The sequence below is a fragment of the Ovis aries genome, chromosome X (genome assembly GCF_016772045.2).
Source record: "Ovis aries strain OAR_USU_Benz2616 breed Rambouillet chromosome X, ARS-UI_Ramb_v3.0, whole genome shotgun sequence".
In the NCBI taxonomy this organism is placed as follows: Eukaryota; Metazoa; Chordata; class Mammalia; order Artiodactyla; family Bovidae; genus Ovis; species Ovis aries.
In genome coordinates this window covers 9,320,630-9,345,372 of record NC_056080.1, presented here as the reverse complement: position 1 = coordinate 9,345,372, position 24,743 = coordinate 9,320,630, and the positions used below count along the sequence as shown (strand labels likewise).

Sequence of the window (24,743 nt, the reverse complement as noted above, 5' to 3'; positions counted from 1 at the left end):
TTTTCAACTCAATGTATGCACAATAAGAGCTTCACATTCAAGAGCCTGGAAGGGCAGACTAGCTCCTAGTTTGAGAGAAGGTAACAGCAGAGCTGTTCTTTTGGATCATGAGCTTATACCTTTATTATTTGTTTCTTAACTCATAGTACTTGAAAGTGGAAAAAATGACAGCAAGGAAAAGGTCCTTGTAGGGTATAATTTGTTCACGACCAGTTATTACAGTAAGCAGTGATTACACAGAATGCCTGGTTAAGGAAAAAACCATAGTTGAGCTTTTAAGCCCGTGGCATCCAAGCCATGCAGACAGCTTTTCTACCTCACATTTTGGTAGAATAACGAGACATGCTGGACAAATTGAATAGCTCAATGTTTTCTGTCCTAGAACCTTACTTGTTTTGAGGTTCAAGAATCTACAAGATCTTATTTTTTCCCTCTTGAGAAAAAATTTCAGAACTAGAGGTTAAAGTGTCTGCCTGCAATGCAGGAGAGCTGGGTTCAATCCCTGGGTCGGGAAGATCCCCTGGAGAAGGAAATGGCAACCCACTCCAGTATTCTTGCCTGGAGAATCCCATGGACAGAGGAGCCCAGTGGGCTACAGTCCACAGGGTTGCAAAGAGTCAGACATGACTGAGTGACTTCACTCACTCATACTCAATTACCTTGCCAAATAATTTACACGAAAGGAGAAAGGTTTCTTAGTGTTTAGTTTAGCTGGAAAGCATGACCTCCAAGAGCTGTCTTTCTTTACAACAGTGAGACTCACAGAATGTTCTTAGTTTCTGACCATGGCTTTGATAATTTCACTGCCACTTCAACATGTAAACTGTGGGGATTACTACATTTCTCAAGTACTTTGGGGAGCCTTGGCCCTAAGGAGAGGCATCAGCGTTGCTTAAGAATACCATAAATATTTCCTTCCCCGAGAAACACAGACACTTTGGAAATTAGATTTTGAAAACTCTAATCCACAAGGTGATAGCAGGATGAAGAAATAGTGTTGGATAGATTGGAATTTAAACCAAGAAGAATGACTCATTGACCTGGTTTCTACCTGCTTTCTATTTCAATCAAGGTTAATGGAAAAACTGCCAAGGATAAGGTGATACATAAATGGAAACTTTAACCTAGATAGATTTGATTAAATAGCCAAGAGTCCATGGCCTGAAGTATTTCTTGAAAATAGCGTGAGCATCTCTATATACAGTGAGGTTCAAAGTTGACTGAAAGGCAGACAGTTTGGGCTCCAACAGATTGTTTCCCGCTTTTTCTGTATAGATTGTTTTCTTCCAGAATTCTTGTTTTTCACTCTCTAGAGCCCTAGTTTCCACTGAAAAAAACTATCAGTGTCCCCCCTCCCCCGAATTTGAGATTTTCTCATCTTTTTTCACCAGTAGAACACTTGCTTGATAAAAGTTTGGATTACTAGGAATAAAATACTAAGAGGCTTAGGACAAGAATGGATTTCCTAGACTCAGCAGGCGCCATATGATTTATTGGGAGAAATCCCCACCAAAATTCAAAGGCTCCTGAGAAGGGTAACTTCATCCTTTAAGACTGAATTTGAGGGGCTTCCCTGGTGGCTCAGTAGTAAAGAATCTCCCTGCCAATTCAGGAGACACATGTTCAATCCCTGATCCGGGAAGATCCTACATGCCACACAGCAGCTAAGCCCAGGCGCCACAACTCCTGGGCCTGTGCTCTGGAGCCTGGCAATTGCAACTACTGAGGACTGTGCACCCTACATCATCCCTTAACAGAGGTTACTTGTTTTAGAATAGAGGAGAGAGCCCTCCTTTGGCTCCTGTCCTAAATATCTGGGGTCAATCCCAGTTTAACTCTTAGGCCAGAGTATCTCACTGGCTCTGATGGTTCCCCTGTCCTCGGACTGTTGCCACACTTCCAGCCAAGAAGCAGAGGTGGCCACTTTCCTGGTAACTACTACTCTTTCCCGTCCAGGCTGCTCTCCTTTTCTTTTCTTGGATGTACTTTGAATATGAAGCAGGCAATTCAAAGTAGCAGGGGCTCTTTTGAACTCATTCCACTGTGCATGCATGTGGCAATAACTGGCTCCATTCTCCAGCTCGAATTTTCCTGGAATATGATTTTGACTGGTGTTTTGGTTGCCCAGCTCTCATCAGTCCCTATATTGTTTTCCAGTGCTGATTTATTTAGGCAAATTAACTTACATCGGTGAGATTAATTATCCAAAAACACTAGACTTGGAGTGTGGGCCCAACAAATGGCCTTCAGGTGCCAGGGTCCATCAATAATATTATTCCTTCTTTGACAGAGCTCCAAACTGGAAATAAAATATCTGGTATAGACTTTCACTTCCCTTATTTTGGGGAGATCTGTGGCTTGAGAGCCACTGAAAGGGGATGCAGATGAGAATAAAGGATGAATTTTAGTTTTAGTGAAGGATTAAACATAGTTTTAGTAAATGCTTTTATAAGACATCCACAGATTGTAACTGTGGATTGTAACTCACCTAATGTACTTTCACACATCTGATTTAAAACTACATTTTGGTTTATCAGAATAGGCATCAGAACATGAAAAGTAAACAGATTCTGTACTAATCAGTGTTCTTGGATGCACATGACAGGCACCAAGTCTAGATAACTTAAAAAGAAAAACGATTTAGAGAACCTAAGAAATAGGAGGCATCTAAAGATCTTCTAACTAGCCACGTATGAAAACATCACCAGTGCCATGAAAACAGATCTGGTCAAGCCTCTCAACTGTCCACTTCCTTCCCAGAAAACATGCTACACAGAATGGCAGATAAAATGGATTCTTTATATTGGCCTAGACACATGTTTTCTTTCAGATCAGAGGGATGTGATTAGGAAGATTATTTCAATAGTTTCAGCTATGTCAGAAACTGGCTTGTGAGTCACCTTCTTGCCATAAAGTTAAGCTTTATGTGTGTGTTTCAGAAGTACTTAAGTGAGCACTACAAGCCTCCACTTTCTCACATGCTTGACAAATGAGTCTTCAGCCTTTGCTTGAATTTACCTAGTGCCTGGGGGAAAGGGCATTTAAAAAAAAACAAATGCTTAATTTGGGAGTCATTTTAGATTGGCAGAAAAGTTAGCAAAATAATGCAGAGTCCCCTTATGCCCTTCACCGAGTTCCCCCTAATGATAGCATCTTTTATAACCTTGGTACCCTTATCACAACCAAGAAACCAACATTGGTTTGTTATTCTCAACTGAACTACAGACTTTGGGTTTCACCAGTGAAAGTGTTAGTCGCTCAGTCATGTCAGACTCTTTGCAACCCCATGGAATTCTCCAGGAGAGAATACTGGAGTGGGTTGCCATTCCCTTCTCCAGGGAATCTTCCCGACACAGGGATCGAACTTAGGTCTCCCACGTTGCAGGCAGATGCTTTATTGTCTGAGCCTCCAGAGAAACCACACTAGATTTCACCAGTTTCCCTGCTAATAATATCCTTTTTCTGTTCCAGGATCCCATTCAGGATACTACATGCATTTAGCTGAGCATTATGTTTTATTTTAAAAAAAAAAATAACAAATGTTTCTAATGTCATACAGTTTCTGGGAATACCTTACCCTGGTTGTTCCGGTTCAAGTTCTGGTTTATGAGGTTTCCATCCAGGTGACCCAGGACTGCAGTCATCTGAGTGCAGTCATCCTCCGTGACCAGCCTGGAGGATCAGGGTCCAGGCTCACTCACCTGGCTGCTGGCTGGAGACTCCTCTTCCTCACCACAGAGCCCTTTGCAAAGGGCTTCTCATGCCATGGTTTCCCCTGCAGAATGAGGGCTGCAAGACAGAGAGCGTCTGAGAGTGAAGCCACAGGGAACAGTGCTTTTTTCTGAGGCTACACATTTCACTGCTGAGCAGTTCCATTTGCTGACAAAAGTGTCTTCCTACAATTTCCTCCTGAATCCTAGTTCTGGCCAATGAAGGGCTGGCCAGTAGGTCTCTTCACCCCCACCATGTTTAATCCTCTTAAAAAAAGAAGAAACGGTCTCCCTGAGTCTTCCCTGAATGCTAAAGATGCTCCATTCACACAACTGTTCCCCACCAGATGACACCATCTGGTGTCCCCTTCCCTGCCCCCAACCCCATCAGAGGAGAAAAAAAAAAAAAAACTTCATGGAAAGAAATAGAAGGTTGTTGACTCACGGAGTTTGCTCTATCTCCCTACCTGTAATCAGGACTTTGGTATAAAGATAGCTATAAGCAGACTCACATTTCTTTATAAACTGATGGAACTTGTTACTGTGTCCAAAATTCATCATTATATATAAAGGCTCATCGATTCATAAACATTTTTATATTGTTCTTTTAAAAACACATACTGAGATTAAAGTTGAGTATTGTGACCAGTCAGGAAATGGCAATGTTCCTAGTTCAGATGTCGCATGGTTTGAGCCTGTAGCTGTTCTCTAGGTAGAGTTATGCACAGACCAGTGGTGGTCAGCCAGAGTGGTTTTGTCCCTGAGGGACACTTGGCCATGTCCAGAGGCATTATCATTTGTCACAACAGAGAATGGGTGGGTGTTCTGGCATCTGGTAAACTAAAGCCAGAGATGCTGCTAAATACCCCACCGTGCAGAGGACAGACAGCCCCTCAGGACAGAGAGTTATCCAGCCCCACATGTCACTCATGCCAAAGCTGAAAAAGTGTGGCATAAATTATTTGCAGTTTCTAAAAGGCCACTTCCCATTCTGCCACCCAAGTGTGTCTTTTTTATGTCATTTTTTCCTCACTCTGTAACTGTGCTCCCCTTACTGCCTATGAATTCCTTTGGTTTGCATTCTCTAAGAGTCTGTTTTTCTGGTGCAAGTAAATAACAAGGCAGCTGTGGTTGGGGAAAGTGGGAGAGGTGCTGCCAAAAAGCATTCCTTCAACTTTTCTCTGCAGGATTTTTTTTGAAGGTTTGAAACAAGCTAGAACCTCCCTTGTAGGCTAGGATGGAGTTGCAAACTCCAAGGCTGGCCAGGTGTGCCATGGCTCAGGGGCACAGGTGTCTCTGCTGGCCTGGCATGAGTGTGAGGACTGTGGGGCTGGTGCTGCCAGCTCTCACACCTTCCTCAAAAGGTCGGGAATCCAGACACCTATGTGAACTTCCCGAGATTTCGCCTTAGAGCTTAAGGTTTTGCAAATCTCCGTGTTACTTAGAGATGATCATGCTGAGTAAGTAAGCCAGATAGAAAAAGACATATGATATCACTTATATGTGCAGTCTTAAAAAATGGTACAAATGAACTTATGTACAAAATAGAAATAGATACAAGGACATAGAAAACAAACTTATGATTACAAAGGGGAAGGGAAGGGAGAGAGAAATTAGGAGTTTGGGATTAACATATACATACTATTAATATATATAATAAATTATGAACAAGATCCTACTGTATAGGACAAGAACTATACTCAATATTTTGTAATAACCTATAAGGGGAAAGAATCTGAAAAAGAATACATACACACACACATATGTATGTAGAACTGAATCACTTTGCTGTATACTTGAAACTAACACAACATTGTAAATCAATTATACTTCAATTAAATCAATCAATCAATCACTGTGCAGGCTAAACACAGCTGGAGTAGTGGGGTGGGAATGTGGGTATGGTCATGTTGAACCCACCGACTGGTTCTGTGGCAGCAACAGAAGAGGGTTTTGTCCCCAGAATTGCACGTAGTTCTGTTTGACTTCATTTCACATCTCAGGCAATTTGCACAGGCAGTTTCTTCTCCTTTCCAATACTGTGATCTTTATGGAACTCTGCGAGTGAAGGAATTTAAAGGGACTTAAATGTTGATGTCCAGTCCCATATCCAGGTGCATCTCTGAATTTGGCCGTCTACATCCATTCTCTGCTATTGCTTCACTAAGGAATGGGCCTTAGCATGTTCTTGCCCATCACTCAGACTTCTTGTAGGGCAGAGTCTAAATGACCCTCACAGATGAACAGCCTCTGTTTTACAAATACCTTCAGAACCATCTCTCATGATGCAGAGGCCTAGCGACCTTAAACAAAGGATTTTCAGCTTCTCATCACAAGTATCTGAGTTCTCCTAGCCACCCCTCTCAAGACAGAGTCAGGCTTTTTATAAAGAGCTGTATTAGGAGTTTGGGTTTCAGTTCTACCACCTACCAGTCCTGCGATTTGGGGACAGTTTCCTTTAGTTCTCTGATGTTAATTTTCTCAACTGCAAGATGGATAGATAAAAAGGCTACATGAGTGGATTGTATGCTGATATGTGTTAGATAATATCATACATGCAAAAATAATTGATGCCCATCCTGGTGAACATTTAGAACTCAAATATTGTTAGTTTCTCTTTCCTCTGTCACTCTGTATTACTTTGGACATGTTGCTCTCTGTATCTGGTCTTTAATGTCACCTCCCTCAAATAGACACCCTATTTTCCTCACTATAGCACAGTGAGAAATCAGGAGCACCAGTTTGGTGTGGGCTAGTCCTGGGTGCAAGGTTTTAAATTTATCCCTTACCAGTTTCTGCCCTGGACAAGTTACTTAACCTCTCCTAACATCTATAAAAGCACAAAATATAATAGTGTGAGCTTTGTAGAGCTGCTATGAGAATGTAATGAGACCATGGATGCTCAGCTTCTAGTACATACTCCAAAATCACCAGCTCCTCATTGTCCCTGTATGCCTGTGTCACAAGGAAGTCATGGTTGCTGGATGAAATCATGGGCATTCAGATATTTAGAAAAGTTACAGGTACGAGAACTTTCTGGTGGTGCAAGACTTTCTTGCTGAGTTTGCAGCCCCATTCAACTCATGTAATTTTTACACTGGTGCCATTCCATAAAAATGACAAAGTCTTTTGTTATTTTTATTGAGGAATAACATATATATAGTGATGTAAATAAATATGAATGTCCACACGTACAACTCAATGGGTTTTTAATATACATAGCTCATGGATCATATAACCAACAGCCAGATCAAGCTAAGGAACAATCCAAGCACACCAGGAGGCTCCTTCATGCCCCTTTGCAGTCAGTCACCATTCCCCAAAAGTAACCCTTACTCTTCCATCTATCACCAAAAACGAGTCTTTCCTTGGACAGTATTTTTTACCCTTAGTATCTCTGCTGCTGCTGCTAAGTCGCTTCAGTCGTGTCCGACTCTGTGCGACCCCACAGATGGCAGCCCACCAGGCTCCCCCATCCCGGGATTCTCCAGGCAAGAACACTGGAGTGGGTTGCCATTTCCCTCTCCAATGCATGAAAGTGAAGAGCGAAAGTGAAATCGCTCAGTCTTGTCCGACTCTTAGCGACCCCATGGACTGTAGCCCACCAGGCTCCTCCATCCATGGGATTTTCCAGGCAAGAGTACTGGAGTGGGGTGCCATTGCCTTCTCCGTTAGTATCTCTAGAATCAACTTAATATGAAAAATACTGTTTAATAACCCCTACTCTCTGAATCTGATCTTATCTGATTAAAATTAGGAATTGTATACTTCAGTGCTTCTGGGCTCTCCCTGGAACCAACCCAAAACCTCCATCTGACTTCTGGTCATAGACAGTGCTGACAAGTCCTCATGGCATGCTCTGCCCTGTGCTCCTTTCCTGGAGGGAGACAAGGCCTAGGAGATATGGTTCTACTCTCAGAGAGCTTCTCATCTAGCTAGAGAAACCACCACTACCTGACAGCAAGTGAGACCATGAAAAGCCTCTCCTAGAGGGACAAGCTCATGTTTTGTTGTTCTCAACTCTCCAGAGACCCTGTTTGGTACTGGCCTCTCCCAACATGCCTAGATTAACCACACTCCATACCAATGAATCCTTTCCTCTGTGGTCACTTGGATGTGGAAGGCTTGCTGTCTTACCACCTGCTATTGTTTCATGTATGTCTATGGGCTCTCCCATCTAGGATGTGGTCTCCTGCAGGCACATGGAGGGCAATCCTCTAGTGCTTTTTCCAAGATGCCTTTGATCAGGATGTGTGACCCCAATTTTCTTTCCAGGTCACTGTAGCCCATAAGATAGTGCCCACTCTGGGACCAGTTAGTAAGCATATCGTTGTTGTTGTTTGGTTGCTAAGTTGTGTCTGACTCTTTGTGACTCCATGGACTGCAGCATACGAGGCTCCTCTGTCCTCCAGTATCTCCCAGAGTTTGCTCAAATTCATGTCCGTTGAATCAGTGATACTATCTAACCTTCTCATCCTCTGCCACCCCCTTCCCCTTTTGCCTTCAATTTTTCCCAGCACTGGGCTCTTTTCCAATGAGTCAGCTCTTCTCATCAGGTGACCAAAGTATTGAAGTTTCAGCTTTAGCAACAATCCTTCCAATGAATATTCAGAGTTGATTTTCTTTAGGATTGAATGGTTTGAGCTCCTTGCTGTCCAAGTCACTCTCAAGAGTCTTCTCGAGCACCATAATTCAAAAGCATCAATTATTTGGTGCTCAGCCTTCTTTATGATCCAGCTCTCACATCTGTACATGACCACTGGAAAAACCATACCTTTGACTATATGGACCTTTGTTGGCAAGGTGATGTCTTTGCTTCTTAATGCACTGTCTAGGTTTGTCACAGCTTCTTTTAATTTCATGGCTGCACTCACCATCCTCAGTGATTTTGGAACCCAAGAAAATAAAACCTGTCACTGCTTCTACTTTTTTCCCTTCTATTTGCCATAAAGTGATGGGACTAGATGTCATGATCTTTTTTTTTTCTTTTTTAATGTTGGGTTGCAAGCCAGATTTTTCACTCTCCTCTTTCACCCTCATCAAGAGGCTCTTTAGTTCCTCTTCACTTTCTGACTTTAGAGTGGTATCATCTGCATATCCGAAGTTGTTGACATTTCTCCCAGCAATCTTGATTCCAGCTTGTGACTCATCCAGCCTGGCATTTCACATGATGAACTCTGTATATAAGTTAAATAAGCAGGGTGACAATATACAGCCTTGACATACTCCTTTCCCAATTTGGAACCAGTCAGTTGTTCCATGTCTGGTTCTAAGCATATGCTGATCACTATTTGCACTGTAAAAACATTGCTGCTCAGTATGGATAGTCAGGAAGCTTTAATTACTTTAAAAGATAGAGTGGCCCTTATCACACTTTCTGGCATCTGAGGAATGATGGGTTGAACATAAACTGTTCTGTATGGTTGTAAGTACATGATACAGCAGTCTCTTGAGCAGATTCTCTATGCTGTATGGGAACAAAAGACATCCTTCAAAAAATGAAGAGTCAATCAGCAAACTACTGACAGATTGCAAGGAAGAAATGAGCAGTTTTATTGCATAGCTCTGTTTTTCCTGAGGATTTTAAATGCGAAAATGGCTAAAGCCATGCCTCCTTACATGTTATTGCACATCATCCATCATTTTGTCTAGTTGCCTATTAATAACGTTCACCTCTGTCTAATTAGGGCCATTTTTAAAGAATGTGCCTGCAGTGCAGGAGACTGGGTTCAATTCCTGGGGTGGGAAGAGTCCTGGGGAAGAGAATGGCTACCCACTCCAGTATTCTTGCCTGGAGAATTCCATGAACAGAGGAGCCTGGTGGGGTTTGCCAAGACTTGAACACGACTGAGTGACTAACACTTTCACTACCTGCCTCAATAGGGTGAATTTTAGCAAGTATTAATGAATAAAATATGTAATTGAGGCAAGAAAGAATACCTTCAGTATGATTCCCTCTCTGGAGGCTCCTCGGGTACTAGCAATAGTCTACATCTGAATTTGGCTGCTGGTTATGTGAGAATTGACTTCTTCATTATTACTTACTTAAAGTTGTTCTATCTTAAAAGAAAATGTCTCCTATCCTACATGTATTCTGGTTCTTTGACAACTTGCTTGAAATTTAGGATATGTCCACTGGTTATGAAAAATAAATCCCTTAGGATTTAATATATGGTTTAATTATTCTTCTGGCTCAACTATTAAAATGAAGAGATGATAGAATTTTTAAAGGAATATGCTCATAATACAGTCAAATATATTTGGTGATATGAACTAGTGATGAGCAAAGTGTTGCCTGCAAAGGCCCTGCTGTTGTTCAGTCACTAAGTCATGTCTGACTCTTTGTGACCCCATGGACTACAGCACACCAGACTCCTCTCTCCTTTACTATCTCCCAGAGTTTGCTCAAATTCATCTCCATTGTGTCGGTGATACTATCCACCCATCTCATCCTCTGCTGTCCTTTCTCTTTTTGCCTTCAATCTTTCCCAGCATCAGAATCTTTTCCAATGGCTTTTCCAAAGTTGGCTGTTTGCTTCAGCGGGCCACAGCATTACAAAGTAAAAGACCTGTTAGTTCTATTTGAAGAACAGATTAGAATCGTGTGCAATTAGTATGTTTAACGTCTATCTGCTATAACATGTCTATATGATAATGTCTGTGATGTCTATATGATGTAACATATAGAGGTTAATGTTTCTATGGTGTGACAGATCATGGTAGGCCCTGTGGTGAGACCATCTTTTAGATCCTGAAGATAAGAACATACACACGATGGAAGAGATTGATGGCTCTTTGCCACATCACAACTGATTTACATCATTTTCATCTACATATTTCATAACTGCCAAAGTGAAGACTGTCATGAACTATGTCCATTTTATGGGTATATTCCTTTGCTTTCTGAAGAGAAGGAGGGCTTGTGTGTGCCTGTTGATTATATTGTGATGTCTTCTGACTCCAAAAATTCAGAGAGGAGGTGTGGGGAACATCTGCAGCCCCATGAGGATCCCAGGAATGTTCATTTCTGTTGACGAATGCCTAGTCTGTCTTGTCCTGATATCAGTCTTGCCTTTAAGTTGTATTGGACTCAATCTCTTGCTTTACTACACTAATAAGGATATCTTGTGAAAAATAACAATTCTTAATCCCCTTTTAAACCCAAGGTTCCTTGCAGCATGGGCTGCATTTCTACTGATGGGTAGCAGTGCAGAGTCCTCATTTGCACTTCCTACACATGAAGTTGACAGCTGCATTATTCCAAAACACATTCTCACTATGATGACTGCCAGTATTTTATGATGACATACTAGGAATTCATTTGCAGCTGCCTACTGATATAGAAGGTATCTATATTCTTTAGTGAGTTAACCAGTGAAGTACATTTGTTGCAAGTGCATATATATAAGATGCTAAAAGGATCAATGCCTTACTTATTCTAGTAAAAATTAGAAACAACCCAAATGTCTGTCAGTGGGGGTGATGGGGGATGGTTAGTTAAGTTATGGTATGGCCATACTATGGACTACTATGAAACCCACCCCCCTCAAAAGAGAGTAGACCTGAATTTATGGAATGTGTCAGGCTCCCCATTAAGCACTTTATATGCAACATTTTATTTTGTCTTCACAACAACTCCATGAAATTCCCATTTTATAGATGAGGACCCTGAGACTTATCCAAAGTCACAAGATTAGTAAATGGTGTAACAATGATTAGATTTGAGTTCTATGGACCCCAAATTCACTTCCTTATTCAGTTACACTCTATTAGCTAATGGATGTCAAAGCTGTGTGTACTGTTGACTCCCCTCTCATGGAGATTTAATTTGAGATGACATTAGTTCGCATAGATATGAAGAGACTCATGTAATAGTAAAAGCAAACATATGTAAGTGTCAAAACTAAATGGCCTCTGAAGGAAATAAGTTTCCTGTATTTTCCATGGTTGAAATAGAATTAAAGAGCACACACCAAGATTCTGGCTATATGTTCAATTCAAGTTAAGAATTTTCATGTATTTTCAAGCCCATTACTCTGCTTAAAATGCCAAATTATGAGTAAAATGAGAGGTCACACTTCTGCTCAAATGTATTTACTGAAAATGTAAACTGTCATTTATCTGCTCGTTTTTACAACTTTTCATTTTTTAAATATTTACAGATGGACAAAAGAGAAAGAAATCTTTGAGAAAGAAACTGGATTCACTCGGGAAGGAGAAAAACAAAGACAGAGGTAAAAGACAGAATGAACTAAAGCAAATGTGTCTTCCATGGAGCATACTGGTTGAATTTGCTGGGGTTTTAGAATTGCATTGATTTACATGGTTCAACTCTATTATGTAAACTGGATTTCTACAGTGGAATGCCATTAGAGGCTGTTTGGGTCTACTCTTTTGTGTTCGAGTGGCCCTATACTGAATTGATGAGTTCAATTGGTTTGAGCAAAGTATGATTCATGCCAAGTTCATGGTTCCAATTATGAAGCTGCCCAATCAGCAGTGTATAACGAAAACCTGGGTTGAGTAGCCATGGATAGTATCTCTAACGCTAACCAGCTGTCTGGCAAATCTAGATAGTTAGGCAGGGCTAGTTGAGTGACAAAGAGTTTGGATTCGCCTACCATTTCTACTGGAAAGAAATAGTCTCATCCTCATGGTTAGTGAAGATGGGCTGTTGTCAGCATTGTAATGCTAGATCACAGCATACTCATTTTTTTTTTTTTTGCCCTGTGGGTTTTGGGAATGGTTGACTCTCTTCATACTGTCCCCTTCTGTGGATATTTAGGAAACCAATAGTTTAGCCACTCTCTCAGAGGTATTTGGCGGAGAATGCAATGGCACCCCACTCCAGTACTCTTGCCTGAAAAATCCCATGGACGGAGGAGCCTGGTAGGCTGCAGTCCATGGGGTCGCTACGAGTCAGACACGATTGAGCAACTTCACTTTCACTTTCCACTTTCATGCATTGGAGAAGGAAATAGCAACCCACTCCAGTGTTCTTGCTTGGAGAACCCCAGGGACGGGGGAGCCTGGTGGGCTGCTGTCTCTGGGGTCGCACAGAGTCGGACACGACTGAAGCGACTTAGCAGCAGCAGCAGCAGAGGTATTTGTGTTCCTTTTAAACTAATATTCATTGAGCCCGCATAATGGGCACCTGGGCCCCATTAGCCCAGTATATCTTTTTGTGGCTTGTTTCTACGTCTTCATATGAAATGACTGCTGAGTGGTATGGTCATATGAATGTATTTCATTTTATGTGTCATAGTGAATAAGTGTTGAGTAAGGGAGGCCATATGTCTTGCCTTGGCGTTCTTTTATATAATGATCAAATTTCTGCTTGAGAGTAATGAAAGGCAATGAAATCAAAGGTATAAAAATAAATGCATTGTGGTAAGTATTAGACAAGACCTAGATACACCACTGATCCCAGACTCTACACCCATATCTTGAATTGTGCCTAAAGGGTCATGACATCTGGTTCTTGGACTAAAAAGAGATAAAGAATTCTAATAGAAAAAAATGGTATTGATGAACCTATTTGCAGGGAAGGAATGGAAATGCAAATATAGAGAACAGACTTATGGACACAGTGAGGGAAGGAAAGAGTGGGACGAATGGAGAAAGTAGCATAGATATATATACACTACCATGTATAAAACTGATAGCTGGCGAGAGGTTGTAGGCACTCTGTGATGATCTAGATGTGCGGTGGTGGGAGAGGAGGGAGACTCTAGAGGGAGGTGATATATATGATATATATGTATGATATATGTATGATGATGGTTGATTTGCATTGTCATATGGCAGAACCCATCACAATATTGTAAAGCAACTTTCCTCCAATTAAAAAATACATTTTAAAAATAAAATTTAAAAAAGAATTCTAGAGAATAGAAAACTAGTGTTTTACTTCCCTTAGAGCATGATATCTCAATCTTGGGACTGTTGACATTTTCTACAGAACAATTCTTTGCTGTGGGGGCTGTCCTGTACACTGTCTGAGATGTTTAATATAAGCACCCCTGGTCTCTACCACTCGATGCCAGTACCACTGCTCCCAACCAGAGTATCTCCAGACATTTCAAATGTTTACCTCCAGCTGGAGGAAAGGACATGAAAATATCAAGGATCCCTGCCCCTGATTGCATTGTACTGATAGAATAATTTGTGAAACCTTTAAACATTCCAATGCCCCCACCTCAGAAAATCTGAGCCCATTTGTCTCTATAGGTACTGGGCATGAGTCATTTTATAACTTCCAATGTGCACCTCCTACGATGAGAACTCTGGTCCATACTAACCAGTTTACCCATCAGGGCACAGTCTACCGTAGCAGAATCTCATGTTAGCATAATGAATACAATGGATATTTACTCTTCTTCAGCTATCCATCATTGTCTGAAAAATTGTATTCTGTTCAATTAATTCATAAACTGATGCCCTTACATTTTAAATGAATATTAGTAGCCAGGGTAGCTTTTTTAATCTAGAGTTTTTACTCATCCTATTCCTGCCATGGGCCATCTTTATCTCATTAGATTAAAGTAATCCTCGGTGTTATAGAGTTATTAAAGGGATCATCCAGGCTGATATTAGTAATGTGTTATCTTTAAAGTTGTTTATTCTAAGATGATGATATTGGTACTGGGATCTGAACACTCAAAATGTAGCCGTGAGGTGATTCTTCAGAAGTGCCCATTCGTGTTAAATGAAACAGAATGAGCATTTCTGTTTTTTGCAGATGTTTTAATTCCCTCAGCAGAGGGAGATGTATGTGTGCTTCTCCATATAAGAAAACAGCAGGAAGTAAGGGTTGGGCAGGAAGGGCCAGGGGAAGTAATCAGCCAGTATGCACTGGGCTAGTATACCTTTTTCAGACCAAATCGTATTTAGATATTATATAGGCTCACTGAAAATTTGGCAGTGTTCTATGAGGTCGCACGGGGTGCTGGCTGGGAAAAGGAAGGCAGATTCTGGTGATTCCAAGGAAAAGATATATCATGTATCCAATTAAGGAAAGAAATATCAAGATATATGGCATAAGAGGTGGTTGTATTTATTTGTTTTTAGCTTTGATAGTTAAAAAGATGATATCCTAGGCTTCAGTCAAGCTTAATGACATGGCATTTTTTTCTGACTAGAAAGTCCTATGTATGTCCACACATCCATCACATGGATGTCCTGGGAACCAGGGTGTGATGGAGCAGTGTGCAGGGCTCTCACAGTTGTGGCCAGTTCACATTGTTTTCTGCCATTTGAATATTACCATTTGGGTTCATAACAGCTGCACATGTGAAAAATGACAATCATTTGAACTCAAGAGTAAAAGAAGGAAAACAGGAAACTCTAAATGACCTTTTGGGTTAGGTCATCTAAAAATAGATAGGAGCAGCTTTTTAGAATCAAATTGCTCTCCCAATAGAGTGACTCATTAAATGTTTGATTTGCTGCTATATTAATTGATTCAATCAGAGTGAATCATGTCCTGTGTTTTATTAAATTGCCTTAACATAATATACAACAGATCCTGTGACACTTCTGTGTCCCTCCTGCCACTTTAAGCAGTGCCCATATGACTTATGATTTCCATATGGAAACCAGGATTGATGCTGGTTCAGAAAACATATATTTTCATACAGAATACTTCCAAGTCCTTCATTTCTCTTAGTTAAATTACTTGGCATCCCAAAAGTATTTTTTCAACTTTCAGAACTTTAGAAAATTTCTTTCTTCTGTCAAAAAGAATCACTTTGGGGGAAAAAAGGTTTAAAAATAGCTGCTTTGTTCCAGTTAATAATGTTCCTAATCAGAGCACAAGGGGAATAGGTTTTACCATAGCCTAAGTCTGGGAGCTAGGTCCCCACTCTACAGGATATTTTCAGATGATGCCATATGTTTATCGACGTAAACTCTGGTGATAGTCAGGTCTAGCACCTTTCTTTATGCTGAAATGACGTCATGCCATGTTTTATTGTCCCTCCCTCTCTAGATGTGTTATGACATGTGAGCTGTGAAGTAGCCCCTATAGAAGAATAGTTGATACAACTTCATTCTGTGTCATATTAAATAACAGTTGAAACATCAAGTATTTGTTACTATAAATTAAGGAGGGGTGGCTTAATGGTACCTTTGAAAGGACTGTCACACCGCAGTGTAAAACATGATCTGGGTTGGAGGTGTGAGACAACAGTGGAGGGAGGAAGCCTCAATCCAGATGCCAGATCACTTTTTTTTGCATCTATTAAAAATTTTTTTTTTAATTTTGTTTTAATTGGCAGATAATTACTTTATAGTATTGTGATGGTTTTTGCCATACATCAACATGAATCAGCCATAGGCATACATGCATCCCCTCCATCCTGAACCCCAGCCCCCTCCTCCCTACCCCATCCCTCCAGATTGTCCCAGAGTACTGGCTTTGGGTGCCCTGTATCATACATCAAACTCCCACTGGCTATCTATTCTACATATGGTAATATATATGTTTCAGGGCTTTTCTCTCAAATCTTGCCTGCTCCTTCTCCCCCTGAGTTCAAACATCTCTTCTTTACATCTGTGTCTTCTTTGCTGCCCTGCACTTAGTTCTGGTGAAGGGAAGGTCCCGGATTGGGACCAAGGGAGCTGGTGAAAAAGGGGGCATGCAGGAAAACAGAAGAGGAGGAGGAAGTCAAGGAGATGTGAGGACATATCAGATGGGTCATTTAGGTAGACATCCACATCACCTGGGATGATGGTGGCCAAGGGTTCGGACTGCCAGGATAGAAGATAGCGATGAGCAGGGGTGCCAAGGAAGCTTGCAGCCCCAGGTTTCAGCCATGCAGTGGGAGGGAAGGATCTGGAAATTGCTGCAGGGAGCTGAGAGACCAGCACATCACCTCCAGGGACTCAGGACCACGGGGAGGCAACAGAGACAGTCTGAAGTGAGGATGGCAGGGGATGCCGTCTCCTCAGGAAACACAGAAAATAGATCAGAACAGGATACACACTGTCCCTGGCCCCAGAACATTGACTCTTGGTTAATGTCTTTATGGTTTGAAAAACCCATTATCAGTTTTATAAACAGCTATCAGCACAGAGTCCGTAGGTTTCCTTTTCCCTCCAACAGAAGAGGTTCGAGCCCACAGATAAGCCTGTGCCCAGCACTTTATTTACACAAAAAGGAAGGTTTTGCTCAACCTGGTTGGGCTGAATCCTCGATTTTACAATAACCACATTTCGAGAAGCAATTATATGCAAGGAACCCTGCCGAGAACTTTCCAGCGACTAGACACAAGTTCAGGGCATAGAGAGATCTATCTCCTCTCTCAAGCCTGAGAGAGTTCTCCGGAGAAAGCAATGAGAAATTAAAGAGATCAGATCAAAACACTACCACTGAAAGAATACATAAACTCAGCCAGGGAAGAAAGCCTATTAGAGAGAAATGAAAACCTGTTATAGGTGGCTACATCTCTTCAATGGAAAGAAAAGAGAAGTGAAAGAGTCATTTGGGGAGAATGACTTTATGTATTCCATCTGCTTCATTTGTATTCCATGATTCCAATTTACAAGTAGAGCAACAGACTTTTAGATATGAAAAATGACAGATACCGAAGGAAACCATATTACTTCTTTTTTGCCAAGGATAGTAGAAATCTCTAGCCGAAGCTGGTTGGTTCCCTTTATGTGGATAAAATGTCTAAAAAAGAAATCAATACTCCTCATATCATATTAAATCCCTGCAATGAATATGCCTACTTGAGCAGACACAGGTCATTTTATGCATTCATCAATGCCCTTTCTGCTGTCATTACTCTCCAAAAGTTTTTATGGATTCCAAATAGCCATCAGCCTTGCCATACACTTGTTCCTAGACTTGCCCCAACCTTTTTGAAGGAAAACTATTTGATTATTCCCATAGACGAGGTAGCACTGATAGACACAATAAATCCTGAGCTGCCTGTTTGGTTTCTAATTTTGCTAGTAGTGAAAATGACCTTTTACCAGTAGTGGCTATTGGATCTTGCTACCCTGTCCACATTGATTCTCAAAACAAATGCCTAAATTATTTTTTGTATCATCATGTGCCAAGTAATTTGGTGATAGAGGGTGAGAAGCATCTTCTGAAAATCCAGAAATGTGGAAGTTTTGATTTTTCACTTCAACATAAATTGCATGTTTTGACAGAACAAAAGGTGCAGACTTTTCAAGTGCCATTTCTGCTTTTCCTACAGATTTGAGTACTAGCCCAGTGATGTTCAAGCTGTTGCCATGGATCAAAGAGGAAAACCTTTTAGAGCCTCTTTCCACCTGATTTAATGTTCGCCTTTTCAACCTTTTAATTGTTTTCCCTTGATCATTCTGGTTTTATTCACAAGGGTTATAAAAACAAGGGCGAGGCTAGACTCCAGTTTCTGCTGCTAGGAGATGTAATTTTGAGCCTCAAAGAAATAATCCATTTAATTTAATTATTAATGCTTTTCAGCATGAATTTAAAATATTACCAATAAAATGCCTGGCCCTAAGGACTGGTGTGCTTACAATGTGTGTGTATACAAATGGATTTACTCTAGAGATCCAAAATGCAACTGTCTCCATCTCCATGATCCTCCTTCCCCAAAATTGTCCTTCCTGGAGGATGTAACAAATTATATCCTGGGCCCTTCACCAGATGGTCGGTGGTGAGAATCCACTTCTGTGTGTGGCCAGGAGAATGGCTTGAACGTAGATCATGAGAGTGACAGCACAAACCCAGCAATTGGAGGCAGCATGCGGGGGCAAAAAACACAAAGAAAGAACTGAACAAACTCCTTCCCCAGCTGCTCCTCTGCCTCTTGGGTTGTCATTTCGGCTGCGGGTCTTTGACTTGGAACCTCGAAGTATAACCACTTAGTTGAATTTCAGGCTTTCTGCATCTCTCTTAACAGCCCATGTGGTGGTGGTTTAGTCAATCAGTTGTGTCTGACTCTTTTGAGACCTTGTAGACTATAGCCCACCAGGCTCCGCTGTCCATGGGATTCTCCAGGCAAGAATACTGGAGTGAGTTGCGATGCCCTCCTCCAGGGGCTCTTCCTTACGCAGGGGGGATCGAACCCGGGTCTCCTGCATTGGCAGGCGGGTTCTTTATCACTGAGTCACCAAGGAAGCCAGTATGGCACATGATAGACTCAATTATAATGATTTATGTATCTGATTCTCTACTCCCTTACCCTACCCCACATTCTGAAGCCTACATGAGCATACTCCCCACTGCATAGCTTGACATAGTACATATAGGTATTCACTAAGTGCCTGTTTTTTGTTTGTTTGTTTGTTTGTTTTGTTTTTTAATTTTTATTTTTACTTTATTTTACTTTACAATACTGCATTGGTTTTGCCATACATTGACATGAATCCACCACGGGTGTACATGCACACTAAGTGCCTGTTGAATGAATGCATGTGCACAGAGTCTTCTCAGGCCTTGTAAGCTTTGGGGGTTCTTGAGACATCCATCAAAGACTTAAGTCTATAAAATGGTGTACTTATGAGGGGGCTTCCCTGATAGCTCAGTTAGTAAAGAATCTGCGTGCAATGCAGGAGACCCCAGTTCGATTCCTGGGTCAAGAAGATCCACTGGAAAAGGAATAGGCTACCCACTCCAGTATTCTTGGGCTTCCCTTATGGCTCAGCTAGTAAAGAATGTGCCTGATGCTGGAGACCTGGGTTCAATCCCTAGGTTTCAAAGATCCTCTGGAGAAGGGAAAGACTACCCACTCCAGTATTCTGGCCTGGAGAATTCCATGGACTGTATAGACCATGTTCATCCTATCAGAAATGTCACCTTTCTCTATAAAGTTATTTCCTTTAAACATTCTTGAGATACATGGAGAAAAGCTGGAAGCCTAGATTTCTAAAACCCTTGCTCTTTAAACAAACTGACTTTCTTTTACTGAGATAGAAACTTTGGCCTCTCTGACAAACCCAAAAGTCATCTCCGTATTTTTTGGATGGATCAGTTCTTCAGAAAACAGTCATTTGAATATGTCTGCCCTTCGATCTGCAACGTGACTGAGCGTCTTCCCTGGTCTGCTCTTCCTCTGTAAGTGAATGTTTGTTCTTTTGATTCCAGAGTTCATCCCACAAGCGTTTGGAATGCCCTTATCCCAAGTTATCGCAAATGACCGGGCCTATAAACTCAAACAGGACTCGCAGAGGGACGAGCACAAGGATGCCTCCGATTTTGTGGCTTCCCTCCTCCCATTTGGAAATAAAAGACAAAACAAAGAACTCTCAAGCAGTAACTCATCTCTCAGCTCCACCTCGGAAACACCAAATGAGTCAACGTCTCCCAATACCCCGGAGCCGGCTCCTCGGGCCAGGAGGAGGGTGAGTTGGCCACTGTTTTCTCTGACACTGAAGTTAGGACAATGGAAGAGTTCTAAGGTTATTCTCTGAGTCTTGGCTTATGTGAAAACTGGAAATATAGTTTGTGTCCAGGAATCTGTCAACAACCCCATTCAGGGAGAATTTGCACTGGCCCCAAGACACCTGACACACCCTCACAACCTTTCCCTGACCCCTTTCAAAGGCATTGGGTGCCTCTCCTTGGTTACCCATGATATTCAGAACATTCTACAACATCACCGCTGATCCTGCTCTAGTGTGATCTTCTGTTGCTACCAGAATTTCCTGTGAGACTGCGAGGCTTGAGGGCAGGGCCAAGTGTTTTTGTTAATCTCTTCATCTCATCTAAGAACTATGCCTGGCTAAGTACATTTGCACCTGTGGCTCAGATGATAAAGAAGCTGCCTGCAATGCAGGAGACTCAGGTTTGACCTCTGGGTGGGGGAGATCCCCTGGAGAAGGGAATGGCTACCCATTCCAGTATTCTTACCTGGAGAATCCCATGGACAGAGAAGCCTGGCAGGCTGCAGTCCATGGGGTTGCCAAGCATCGAACAGGACTGAGCTACTAACACTTACTTACACTTACTTCATAAACAATGAGATTTTTCTTATCAATAGGGAGTGGGTTTTTTCTCCAACATAACTGTAGAAACACACACACACACACATATCCGCTTTCAAATCAATACTGTAATAACATGGTAGGTGGTGCTAGTGGTAAAGAGCCCGCCTGCCAGTTCAGGAGATATAAGAGACATGGGTTTGATCCCTGGGTCAGGAAGATTGCCCTGGAGGAGGGCATGACAACTCACTCCAGTACTCTTGCCTGGAGAATCCCATGGACAGAGGAACTTGACGGGCTGCAGTTCATGGAATCACAAAGAGTCAGACACAATTGAAGCGACCTAGCACAGCACACAATAATATGGCTCCATTTATTAAGTGAGTACCATGTTCCAGGTACTGTGCTATTATTTAGCACTTCAGATTTCACATTTCATTCCAGGAAAGCTGAGTTTCTAGGCAAATTGGTTGATGATTAGCTGAATCAGGAGATAAATATCTCTGAAACTTCCTGGGTCATTAAGAGATCTCTCCTTTCCCTCTTGCCTGAAAGCCCAAATCTTTGCCATCTCCAGCCATCAACTCCTACCCTAGTTAAAACCCCGGACACTTTCCAGTTAAAATCCACAATGCTCAGTCAGCCTCCAATATTTAGAACCTCTCCAAGATTCAGGGGCACCTGAGCCACCCACCGCTGTTTCCAGCATTTCCCTGTGTTTAAAACTGAAGAAATGACAGCATCCTGGACTATTTGAATTTGCATGATGGAAGTGTTCTTCCAGTCCCATGATAATCTCTCAGACTGTGTGTATAAGTCTACAAGGCAATGACACCAAAATGCCATGTATGAGCTTTCTGAGACTCTAGAGCCCAGTCAATAGGCCTCCCCAGTGCCCTCCCCTCTGTCCAGGCCTTGCTAGGACACCAGCTGCCAACTTCTTCCTCCAGGTTTCATCAATGAGTAGGTGGCCATACAGACATCATTGGTGCCCTGTGCCCTTACCCTCAGCTCTTACCATTCCTAGCGTGCCAGCCCTCTTTCCACCTGTCACTGACTTCATTTCTTGGCTGGAGGCTCTCTCTGATGGCCAGAGACACCCACCCATGCAGATGACAGCCTGCAAGCAGGAAGACATTCATGTTACCTCCCTACCCCCACCAGAATTTGCCCTTAATCAATGACTCTGGAGACTTGTGGTAAGTACTTCAGCCCCCTCACTCCTAAGCGGGAATAGCTCTGAGGTACATGACCTACATGATCGTCCAGGTCCCCAGGGCAGTCGGGCTCCAGCTGCCCACAGGCTTGTCACGGGCTTGGCAGGGCTCCCTCCGCTGGCTGCCTTCACTTCCCTTTCTCATTTCCCCACTCCCTACAGCTATCTCCTGGGACGGTTCCCTAATAAAGCACATTGTGCCACTTCTGGGGAAAACCAAACTAAGACTGTTTATGGAATCCTATTTTAAAATCTACTTTCTAGAGCCATAGTTGAATTGTTGTTGTTTTTTTTAAATTCACAAGCGTTCTCTGACTTTACCTCATTCATCAAGTATGTGATTTTTTTTTTCTTGTTTCAAGGAATGAAGTGGTTGGGTCAAACTATTTTAATTGTATGTTTGCCATCTCTTGTCTTCCATTTGGAAAAAGTTGTCTATTGTTGAAATTGTAACTCTCGGTACCTTACCCTATGTCGTGAAGGTTTCCTAACTTTTTCAAAAGGTGTTTGGTTTTTTCCTTTTAAAATAGAAACAGCACAATTAAACAATATAATTTTAAGTGGGCAAAAGTGTTTATTGGACAGCATTGGGGTAAGCAGTTTTTATTTTCTCCATCTGTACTCTTTGTTCATGTCTGTGTATAATTTGCAGGGTGCAATGTCAGTGGATTCTATCACCGATCTTGATGACAATCAGTCTCGACTGCTGGAAGCATTACAGCTCTCCTTGCCTGCTGAGGCTCAAAATAAAAAAGAAAAAGCCAGAGATAAGAAACTCAGCCTGAATCCTATTTACAGGCAGGTCCCGAGGCTGGTGGACAGCTGCTGTCAACATCTTGAAAAACATGGTAAGCAGACTTGAGTGTCAGCAATCAAGTACTTTCATGTATTCAAGCATCATTCATTTAAACACCCAATTTCAATTCTATATTCATTTGATCAGGCTCTAGGTCGAAACTTCCTTTGTGAAGAAAGTTTACATAGTGTTGGCATAAGCCCAGTAGGGATAAACAAGATATGGTGGGGAGGGGGGGGGGCGGGGGGAGGTGATAAACTTGATGATATTCAAACTCCCTAGAGCCAAAGAGTCCTCAGAAGTGACACTGGAGACAGGAAATTGAAGGGAGGACAAGGTGTGTTGGGCTGGGTTATCCTCAGGGCCTCCTTTAAACAAAGCAGAGCCACTTCTATGTTCTTTACATGTTGAGATTACTCAAGGCTTCCTTTAAAAGAAAGAATCAACTTCTTTAAAAAAAAAAGATTGGGAAACCATTCCTTAAGTGAATAGAAGATATGTAGTTTTGGACAATAGTTTTCTATATTGTTATTTGCATTTTTGTGGAAAGATGTCCACTTAAAATTTCTTCATCGTGCCCCTTTTGGCAACTCAGTTCCACGTTATATGCTGACTTTAAAGCTATGTATGGTTCTTTAAAATCTTTGTTGAACTTTAGACTTTTGGCTCATCAAACTGCCATGTCTACGACCTGAATTTGTTTGCTATAATGTTAGCATGAATTTTATGGAATGAGAAGAGTTTATTAATTGCTTCTTTTTTCCAGTTTTATTGAGAAATAATTAATATACATCACTGTAATTACCTTTTTACTATAAAAATGATGTACTCATCATAATAAAGAAAACAAACAGAAAAAGAAATCCTCAAGATATACAGACATAACTACAGTAACATTCTCATCTATTTCTAGTAAAAGTGGGGCTTTACAAAAATTAATCATCTTGTTATATATGGAAATCACTAGATAACATATGAGTGACTTAATATAATTAATATGTATTAAAACTTTGCTTATGCAAAATTTTAATATGTAGATGTATGTGTGTATGTTCATGTGTTTGTTTATCTGTCTCTTCTCCTTAGAAGATAAGCTAGACATCAAGACAAGTATGTTAGATATTTGGAATTCCCAAAACTTAGTATCATGATAACAATGTAAATGTTCAATCAGTATTACATGAACAGAATTATTTTTCAAAATAGCTTAGCAAGTAAAGAGTTCAGTACCATGAATACAGAAATTCAGCCTATACTTTACTATAAGGTAGAAAAAGCAGCTCATACTTTTATAATTATAATTTTTCCTTGTAAAGAATGTAGAGAGTGAACCGTAAGGTACTTTAAAGAATTCTAAATGAGAAAATTCTACTCCAGTCATGCTCCAATCTACTCCGATCATCCAAAAATGCAGTGACAGGTTGCGTAACTGCTTTTGTGAAAGAAAACTTGGCATGTCTTTATATTTTCTGTTGGAAAATAAATTTTCATGAATTTTAATTTGTGAAATAGCATTTCCTTTAAGATTACTGAAAAACAGGGCAGCTCGTGTTTTCTTGGGGCGGAGGGTGGCATGGGAAATAGTTACAGTGCACTTTAGGGCCAAGGAAAGAAGATACCTGCATGATCTTTCAAGGTCCTGATTCTGTTCTGAGTTTCCATAATGCTTAGACCAAATGGCTCTGGAAAAAATAAGAGACAGGCTCAAATTCAAACAGATATTAATCACAAAAAAAGAGCAAACTTCAAAAGCAATTTTTGTAAGACTTTATTTGCCAGTTTTTGAAATGGATAGCAGAGAGTTTGAGTCACTTTAGCCTTATAGATATTTGTCAAAGATCTTTTCATTCTGTTTCAAATCGGTCTTGGACTTACACACACAATAATAAAATTAAAAAAAATGGAGAGAGAGGAAAAAAAAAACAGTCTTGGGCAGTAGTCTTGACTCCATCTATATGCGTATACACTACCCTTCCCCACTTTTACTTCACCAAATGCTTTCTCTACTATTAGGCCAAACTTCCTTAACCATCCTTGCTTTCTCTGAACTGCACATTTCAAACAGAAACAAACAAACAAAAAACCAGACAACATA

General features: G+C 41.2%; 1 protein-coding gene across 6 annotated transcripts in view; it reads left to right on the top strand.

Moving 5' to 3' along the window:
• The window catches only part of ARHGAP6 (Rho GTPase activating protein 6), a 542,302-nt gene that overhangs the window by 471,518 nt on the left and 46,041 nt on the right, over positions 1 to 24,743 (top strand). For all 6 annotated transcript variants that reach the window (XM_027963555.3, XM_004021902.6, XM_027963556.3 and 3 more), the window contains exons 3-5: positions 11,873 to 11,944; positions 19,798 to 20,054; positions 22,505 to 22,700. In XM_027963555.3, coding sequence (XP_027819356.2) covers positions 11,873 to 11,944; positions 19,798 to 20,054; positions 22,505 to 22,700 — 525 coding nt within the window. The remainder of the gene's footprint in view (positions 1 to 11,872; positions 11,945 to 19,797; positions 20,055 to 22,504; positions 22,701 to 24,743) is intronic.